The sequence below is a fragment of the Chaetura pelagica genome, unplaced genomic scaffold (genome assembly GCF_000747805.2).
Source record: "Chaetura pelagica isolate M959 unplaced genomic scaffold, ChaPel_1.0 scaffold493, whole genome shotgun sequence".
Classification (NCBI taxonomy): Eukaryota; Metazoa; Chordata; class Aves; order Apodiformes; family Apodidae; genus Chaetura; species Chaetura pelagica.
This window is the reverse complement of record NW_009952696.1, coordinates 174,027-183,086: the sequence shown is the minus strand read 5'-3', so window position 1 is coordinate 183,086 and position 9,060 is coordinate 174,027. Positions and strand designations below refer to the sequence as shown.

The 9,060-nt window shown below is 49.4% G+C and overlaps 1 protein-coding gene across 1 annotated transcript; it reads right to left on the bottom strand.

Annotated features, from left to right (window-relative positions):
* Window positions 1-1,635: 1,635 nt before the first annotated feature.
* Window positions 1,636-7,784, bottom strand: KIF3B (kinesin family member 3B). Its single transcript, XM_009993987.1, has 8 exons — window positions 6,343-7,784; window positions 5,722-5,823; window positions 4,933-5,055; window positions 4,702-4,820; window positions 4,379-4,492; window positions 3,340-3,445; window positions 2,971-3,149; window positions 1,636-2,557 (listed from the first exon to the last, which is right to left on the bottom strand). Exons 1-8 carry the CDS (start codon window positions 7,723-7,725, stop codon window positions 2,464-2,466), a joined length of 2,220 nt encoding a protein of 739 aa, XP_009992289.1. The 5' UTR covers window positions 7,726-7,784; the 3' UTR covers window positions 1,636-2,463.
* Between the last annotated feature and the right edge of the window lie 1,276 nt (window positions 7,785-9,060).

Here is a 9,060-nt window from a genome sequence, read left to right as displayed (position 1 = left end):
GAATGTGTCTTAAAAACTCCAAGCCAGAGCTCAGCACATTTTTGTACAGCTTAAGACATCATGTAGTATTAGTATCAGTGCTGCTGAGTGCCTGGATGAGGGCAAGTCCATTGGAATGAGACTCTAAAAGCTTCTGTAAGGATCTGGAGTTGCCCACTACACCACCCACACCTCCCCTTTAAGTACCATGACTAAATATGCAATTTTATTCTTTTTTTCCACCCTAATGAATTTCTTTCACCTTGCTAATTTACTTCTAACAATTAAAAGCAGGGCCTTGCTGACAGAGTCACCAGCCAGCTTATCAACACTACAGCAGACCAGCTGGGGTTTGCACAGCCATTTCCACTGGACCAGCCCTGGGGGGAGTTTCCAGCATATGAGTTTAATATAAATTCCTATGGAACAGTAGGGACCAGGGAGGTGTGTGCACATGCAGACACAGCTATGTCTGTGTATGGACACTGAACATATGTGTACATGGTATGTACCCACGTGCCTACAGGTTTGTTGCTGTCTCAGGATCCTGAGCCCCTCGTTTTCAGTTCTCCGAGCACTTGCACCATAAAATCATCTTTTACAACATCCACATACAGAAGATAATGTGCTAGAGAAAAAGAGGGAGGAGAGGGAAGAGAAGGGGATGTTATATTATGCTGTGAGAGCCAATTCCAAGGCTCTCTGTACATCAGCAGTGCTTTAGGAAGAAGAGGCTGATGCCAGGTTTCTGTGTTCAGGTTGAAAGAGAAGTGTCAGATGCCTGCTCTCTCAGCCATGAGCAAACTGCTTGCTCCTCCCCACAAACTAATATATATATATATGCATATATGTGTGTATATATAAATCTCAATCTTGTGGTCCAGAAGAGCACTCCATGAACCCCAGCAGCTGAGCTGGGGTGTGCTCACCCTGCCCACAGGAGGGAGGGGGCAGGTGAGCTATGCCCAGCACCCGGGGCCTGATGGTGGGGGGATGTCCCCCCAGCTGGGTGGGGCCACTCAGCAGGCACAGGATGAGAGCACAAGGCAGAGTCCACACAGCAGAACATTTCTAAAACCAGGCACGTCCTCACGTGCTCACACGTGTCAGTCTGGAGGGGATCATCAGGGAGGGAAATGGGTAAAAACGTTCATGGGACAACAGCGAGAGGAAAAATGAACATCCCAAGTCCCAATATACAGTGAACTAAAACTTACAGATGAGCTGTGACACTAGACAGGGACACCTTACTGTCCTTGGTGTGGCAGTTCCACCTCCCTCCACCTGCCACACGAGGCTGCAGCATCCCAGGAGCCTGCTTTAGTCATAGGGCAGCTTTGCAGAGAGACCATCAAAAAGCAGGAGTTCTTCCTCCCTTGTTTGCAAAGTAAAACCCCTGGAATTAACACCAGATCCCACTTCCCAGGCTGGGTTATATGTGCTTCCATCCCCAGCAGGCTCTACATGGCCAGGAGGTGCAAAGGGAAAGCTTCTAACGTGGAACAAGTGAGGCACAAGAGGCACCAAACGCGGAACCTCCCCAGGCAGCACAGAAAGGATCGTGCCTGTGGGAAGGGTGTGTTCCCAGGCAGCTCCACATCCCAGGACTCTGCCCAGCTGGGAGGGAGAGCAGAGACAGGACATGGCCCCATGGCTGACAGACTGTGGATGGGCACTGGTTTGAAATGCCAGGGGTAGAGAGGGAGGCTGGAGAGAGGAAGGAGGCTGTGGAGCTGGCAGGGTAGGCAGATGTGTTCTTTGACAAGGTGGTTCCTGCTGGTAGGAGGGAGGTCTGTAGGAGGGCAGGTTGGAGGAGCTCTCACTTAGGCCTGTAAACAAGGAGAGGACTTCAGTTCCTATGGCTTCCTTTCTGGAGAGCACAAAGTTACTCTCAAGACCCCTCTTTTGGTCCTGCAGCTCTCAAGGGAGGCACAGCTGTCTGCTGGTGAGCACATGCTGCCATCCTGCCTGTCCCAGCCGCTTCCTGACTCCAAATGATGCCAGCCTTCCCAGCAGGAAGAGGAAAAACTATGCACCTAGTCAAGCTGGAACGGATACACTGCTTTTTATGGTTGTCATGGTGGAGCTCTGGAGTGGTGGTTCAGTTGAGATGAGACTTTCAACTCCATCTTCTCACTGCCCAAGAGCTAAAACGCCCAGTGCAGCTCCAGGGCAGCGCAGGACAGAGGGTGATGCTGCCAGGTGATCCCTGGGCTTCCCATTGCTTCTAATACACTTGAACGTACCTCATGCATTTCTGGTTTCCTAACTAAAATCTGTTCCCCACATAGGCCAAAGGCTGAACTGCAAGCGCTGATCTTCCTGAGGCTCAGTGCCCCTGGGCTGGCACCAGTCAGTTAAGGAGCAAAGAGGCCATCTCCAGGGAACGGGGCCAGGGCCCGGGAAGGACTCACTGCAGGTTCCCACTTGTCTCTGCTCTTGGAAGGCAAAGGCTGTTGGTGCCCTGGAGAGGAACTGCTGGTTTTACTTTGGAACCAGCCCTCGGGACTGTGGGTAGAGCTGGGAACTATGGGTGCCTGCTGCAGAGGATCCCCCTGATTTCCTTCCAGTTTTAGGCCTGAAGAAGGAAAAATGAAAAAATAAACAAAAAGCCCCAACAACGTCATCTCTTACCATATTAATCTTACAAAAGCTGAATTACAGGCTGCCCAGCGAGGCTGGGGAGTCCTCTGAAGACAAGCCAGACTCACCTGGATGCAGTCCTGGGCAATGTGCTCCAGGTAATCCTGCTTTAGCAGGGGAGTTGGACTAGAGGATCTCTAGAGGTCCCTTCCAACTCTGACACTTCTGTGGGTTTTTTTACTGGATTTATTCTCTACCCCATCTCAGCTTTCCCTCCTGTCCCATGCTCCTTTCTCTCTCCCTGTTTTACAGCCAACTCCCAACTGCACTGCCAAGAAATGCTGGCAGCAGCTCTGCCTGCTCCTCTGCTGTGGCCTTGCCTGCTCGCTCGTGAGGAGCACAGCTCACCTGGGTTTTGCTTTCTTATTGGAAGTGCTCTCAAAGGTTGAAGCGTCCACCTGTATCTCATCTTCTTCCTGCAGAGCTGCTTCCAGAGCTGCCTGGACTTTGGGAGCAATGGCTGGCCCTTCGTAGTCCTTCGTTGTCCGGCTGGGCATGTCAAGCTCCAGGAGCACGATGTTCTCGGCCTAAGGCAGGCAAAGCAGGGTCACAGCCATACTGACTGCTTCTTTTCCCTCCAGAAGCTGATTTTGAAATGCTTTATAAATGTGTGCAGGACCCGGTGAAAATGTACAGACCATGGAAGAACTAACAATGCTCTGAAATTCCCACTGAGGGGGGTGAGGACAGGAAGGCTGTGAGCACATCTGGGCTTACCCGGTACCGCGCCTCTGGGCGGATCATCATGGATGCCCTGGCGTGTTGGCTCAGGGGCCGTTTGTACCCCACAGCAGAGACAGGCCTCTTCATCATCTGCTGGTTGCTGGGGAAAAATGGGTACTCAGTCTGTTGCACACCAAGACCAAAGACTCTTCTTGGAGTTCATGAGCTACAACATTCAGCCTGGAGAAGAGAAGGCTCCGGGGAGACCTTAGAGCACCTTCCAGTGCCTGAAGGAGCTCCAGGAAAGCTGGGGAGGGACTTGGGACAAGGGCAGGGAGGGATGGGGCCAGGGGGAATGGATTAAAACTGGAAGAGGGGAGACTGAGGTTGGATATTAGGAGGAAACTCTTTAGTGTGAGAGTGGTGAGACCCTAGCCCAGGTTGCCCAGGGAAGCTGTGGCTGCCCCATCCCTGGAAGTGTTGAAGGGCAGGTTGGATGGGGCTTGGAGCAACCTGGGCTGGTGGGAGGTGTCCCTGCCCATGCAGGAGGTTGTAATTAGATGATCTTTAAGGTCTTTTCCAGCCCAAACCAGTCTATGATTCTATGTTCTGCAAATCCCACACATCTGTGTGGGATCAATCTGTTCCAAGTGAGCACAAACTGCTCTGCAGGAGGCAGAGACAAGGGGACCAAGGGGTGATCCTGTCCCATCCGTCCCCTGCACAAGGGCAGCATTTCTGCATACGTATTATTTTTGAGAGCTTTCCTATCTAAAACAGGAAAGAAATACAGTGGAAATCCACTGATGTTTTAATGGGAAAGACACTATTGCATATATTTTACACATAATTATTTGGGTCATCTAGAAGAAAAATCCTAATCTTCCAAGAATTCTCCTAACTCTACATTCCTCTTTTACTCAACCTACTAAGAGGAATTTTTATTTTATTGTGCAGCAAGAAGCTCTGAACCCTGAAGGGCCAATGTAAATCTCCAACTCAATTCCTCTTGTGACATTCCCTGTTCTTGACAGCTAGAGGGTTTTCTATGACCTACAATTCCACCCTAGGAAGAGATGAGAAGCACACTCACTCCAGACGGGTTATTGGATGCAGCTTCCACTGGTCTTCCTCTTCATCAAAGAATGATCTGTTCATTATCTTATTCTTTTCTTCCAAGGGAATAAAATTTTCAATAATCAAGTGCCTACACAAAAGCAGAAAAACAGGAAATACACAAGAAACATAATTAGCAGATTAATTTCTCCACTGACTTAATACAACCCTGGAAAAGGAGGAATGGTTTTGTTTTCTCCTGTTGAACTCCTGTTCCACAAGCACATGCCTTGCAGCCCCTCCCTCCACTCTCCAGAGAAACTGACAGCTCATGGCCAGCACTGAAGTGATGGGACTCACTTCAGCTTTAGTTCCCTGGTAAGTTCGTTCTGGGTCTGTTCCAGTTCCTGGCGCTCCTTGATGTGCTCTTCTTGGAGATCATGGATCTCTGCCTTCACAGCTTGCAGCTTGGAAAATAACTGGAACAGCCAAGAGTCAAAGTCAGGACTTGCCAGTGTCCCTGGCACTTTCACACTCCAGCCGATTTCATTCCCAACACCCTAAACCTGCCATCTTTTTTTTTTTTTTTACCTTTTTGAGCTTTTTGGTCTTTATGTCCACCTCTTGCTGAAGAGAACTATAGGTCTCCTTCAGCTCCAGAGTCTCCTCATCCCGACTTTCCATCTGCTGCTGGATCTCCCGCTCCCGGCGTTTCTGCAGAGTGACACACAATGCTGAAGATCCCAGGGACACAACGACACTGCCACCTCCACACCAATGCTCAGGGTGGTTTCACTTCCCTGTGCTCTAGGGCTTTGGCTTCAGCTTCAGGTTCTTCCTACCTCTTGCCTTAGGGATACCAGAAGCATTAACTCCTGTTTGTCCTTGTTTTGCTCCTGACAGGGTGAATGAGTGCTCAGGCTTCAATGAAAAGAACCAAATGCCACGTTTAAAGTATTTTCCTTTTTTTCCTTTGTATCTATTTGTATCAGTCAGTGCACTTAAAGAACCACCAACAGAAAATATGTAACAGAAAAGAAACTTGCCCCACACAATAAACATCCCTCCCTTGAGCCAATGGCTGGGCCATCGCTGAGGCTTCCAGTTACTTCTTCACTTGCAGACAGCTCCAGTCAAGTCGGGACAGATGTCTTTAAGGTGAAAAGCTGGAAGAAAACTATTACAAACCTCCTTTACCTGTTTCATACAGTGACAAACAGGACATGAGGCCTTCCCCCTGCCTTTGGGATAAAGGATTGGCACCAACCCATTCCAGGGTTAACCCTGGGGAAACTTTCTTACAGTTTCTCCTGACACAATTGGTGTGGAAGTTGTGCAGTTTGGCTTTTTGTACAAAAGAACAAATGTTCTTCCTGGTACCTGTTCTGCAATTTCCTGTCGTTTCTGCTCCAGGATTTTCTGCTGTTCATTTGTGTGATCCACAATATTCTTCCCTCCCACCAGAAGTTTGCTTTCCATTGCCTGAAAGGGAAAACCAAGGTTGGATTTTTCTGGCAGTGACCACAAAATGTAACTGCTGCTACAAGAATTCCCATTTCTTAAGCTTCCTATAAAGCTGTGGGATTCATGTAACAGTCACTTGCACAGGAGGCCCTGCTGCCACGTGTGGCCAAGCTGAAGAACCAAAACGTGGACTCCCCTGTCAAGAACTTTCTGCTGATCTGAGACAGGAAGAGGCATTTTTTGTGCCACAGCCTGTGGCGCAAGATGGATCATCACCCTCCACTCGTTGAGTGCTTGAGATCCCCCAAGACCAGCACACGAGAACAATGCAGCAATTCATGAACATTGAAATATGGAATTAATGGTGGAAATTCCAACTTCTGTCTAGAAATGGTTTGTTTTAAAATCTTCCAACCTAAACACAAATCAATATCCTGGAAACTTCTTGTGAAACATCCTTCCAAATTGGGAAACCCTCTATTCTCCCCACAGCCCAAATAAATTGCTTTCAAAAAGTATGACAAGGAAGAATTCTACCTTGATTTTGGCACTCAACATTTCTGTCGCTTCCTTCTCTCGCCTCAGGTCCTCCATTTTCTTCTCCTTCTCCTTCAGCAGCCTCATCTTCTCTTCTGCTACGAGGCTGTGATCTTCAACTATTGCCTTCTTCTCAATCTCCAGCTTTTCCTGCTGCTCCCTCCAATAGTCATCTTTGTCGTCTCCTTCATCCTCACCCTCCTCAGTGTCCTCCTCCTCTTCCCCACCATCTCTCCTTCTTTCCCTCCTCTTCCTTTTCCCAATGGACCTCTTTTCCAGCTGTGCCTTCAGGCGAGCAATCTCCTCCTGGAACTCTCGCAGCAGAGCGTCCTTGGGGTCCTCGTTCACTCGTGGTTTGTTCTTGATGTTCTTGGCACGGTTGGCGTATCTCAGCGTCGTCAGCGTCTCCTCCACGTTGTACGAGGCAGGGCCAATGTTGGCCACCATCACCGTTTTGGCGTTGCCACCTAAGGAGTCCTGCAGCAGCCTGGTCAGCTTTGAGTCCCGGTAGGGGATGTGGGTACTCTTGCCATCTACCAGGGCAGAGATAACGTTGCCCAAAGCTGAGAGAGAGAGATTGATTTTCGTGGCTTCCTTTAGCCTCTCCCCCTGGGCCCCAGTCTTGGCCTGCCGCTCGCTGCCCGCAAGGTCCACCAGGTTGAGCTTCCCCACCCGGATGTGGTTCTCCCCGTCCAGCCCCAGCTCGCTGCACTCTATGGTGATCACAAAGATGGCGTGGGAACGGGAGCTGTGCTCGTTCATGTTGGTGGCCCCCACCGAGCGGTTCTGGTTCCCCACATTCATCACGTGTTCTATCTCCTTGACACTTTTCGTCACAAAGGAGGACAAATCCTTAACGTACACCCCCGTGTCTGGCCTCTCCTTCAGCTCCAGCCTCTTGGACTGATCCTTCGATAACAAGTCTCTGATTTCCTCTTGGTAGATTTCCAGGTACGATGCTCTAACCAGGTACTGCTGGTTTTGAGATCTGGAGATGTGGGTGAAGATGTGGTCGAATGAATTTGGGATGACCCCCCTTTTTTCAGGATCACCACGCACCCCTTCCATTGTATAAGTTTTCCCTGTCCCAGTCTGCCCATAGGCAAAGATTGTCCCATTAAACCCTTGCAGGACGGAGTCCACGAGAGGTCTGAAGGTCTCATCGTAGAGCTCAACCTGCTTGGAATTCCAGTCATACACAGCATCAAAGGTGAAGGTTTTAGGCAGTTCATGAGATGTTCCCCGTGGGTTCTTCACCGAGACCTGCCCTAACTTGACATCCACGTTCACCACCTTCTCATAGGAAGCTGTCTTCTCCTTGCTGTTCATGGGCCGGCACCGCACCACCACGCGCACCGACTCGGAGCTCTTCAGCTTCGACATGGCAGCAGGCCTGGGAGTGGGGCCACCCGCTCGATGGAGGATCCCAAGCTAGAAACCTGAAACAGGAACAAAGGAGGAACACGTGAAGGTGACAGTTTTTCACCAAGCCAGAGATGAACTCATTAATTCAAGCAGCTTTTTGCACTCATTAAATTGTGAGGGATTTTGAAGCACATCCATAATGTACAACATGGAAACCCTAACGAGGCCTGAACCCAGACAGTATCATGTCCCCAAAGCCTGTTCACCAATTGGTGGCCATTTCTACAAGCCCTGCTGCCAAAAATCTTCATCAAACCACATCTTCACAGTTGGTAGAGATCCTTTTCTTGGCCCTTAAAAAGAATCATAATGCTTTTTAAACCCTCTGTAAAAATAACCTAACACTTTGCCATCGGCTCCCTGTGCAGCCAGGCCTCCTCTTTCTTTGCAAGTCCAGGACAGGTTTGCTCTCCCTGCACTGCTCAAGCTCTTGGATGGGGATCAGTTGGAACTTTAAGTGCTTCACCTACCTACCAAAATTTGAGAGAGAATGTAAATGATAAATACAGTATTTTCTGAGTTGCCTCTTCTTGTATTGATGAAACCTTCTCATCTTTTGGACACATTTGTATAATAGTCCCCTCAGTGTGATGTGCCACCAGATGTGCCACTGAAGGTTTAAAACCTGTGCCTGGCTTTTCTTACATGACAGCAGTTCCCTGGAATGCCCTCAAATGCTTTTTTCTTCCTGTGCATGACACAGTTAAAGTCACTCCCCAGAAGCCAGCTCAGCGTGACAGGCCTTTAACGGGGCTGCAGCAGCCACGAGGACTCAAGATCAAACCATTTAACAGTTTGGCCATTTCCAGCATCACATCCACTGGGTATTCTGCATTTCCACAAATGGGAACACTGACATCACCTTTCCTTTCTGTCAAGAATCAAGTTAAAATCATTGTTACAGAAAAGCTTTCAGCCACTCCTGGACTCTAGCTCACCACAAAGGGTGAGCAGCCAATGAAGCTCAACCCTCCCAGTGTTCACAAACTGGGTAAAACCAGCTAGGGGCAGGAATCACCCCAGTGAGGGGGGCTCTGAAGCCAGTGGGCAAGGAAGAGGGATATTTCCTTTCTGTCAAGAATCAAGTTAAAATCATTGTTACAGAAAAGCTTTCAGCCACTCCTGGACTCTAGCTCACCACAAAGGGTGAGCAGCCAATGAAGCTCAACCCTCCCAGTGTTCACAAACTGGGTAAAACCAGCTAGGGGCAGGAATCACCCCAGTGAGGGGGGCTCTGAAGCCAGTGGGCAAGGAAGAGGGATATTTCCACCCCCTAATGGCAGGGGGGGGAGG

Bases quoted from the DNA above. Each gene is read 5' to 3' on its own strand.
- KIF3B (XM_009993987.1), bottom strand. From the start codon at position 7,725: ATGTCGAAGCTGAAGAGCTCCGAGTCGGTGCGCGTGGTGGTGCGGTGC. The intron at 3,446-4,378 runs GTGAGTGTGCTT...ATTTTTCCCCAG, and splicing joins CATCCAATAACCCGTCTGGA to CAACCAGCAGATGATGAAGA. The intron at 3,150-3,339 runs GTAAGCCCAGAT...TGCCTGCCTTAG, and splicing joins GCCCAGAGGCGCGGTACCGG to GCCGAGAACATCGTGCTCCT.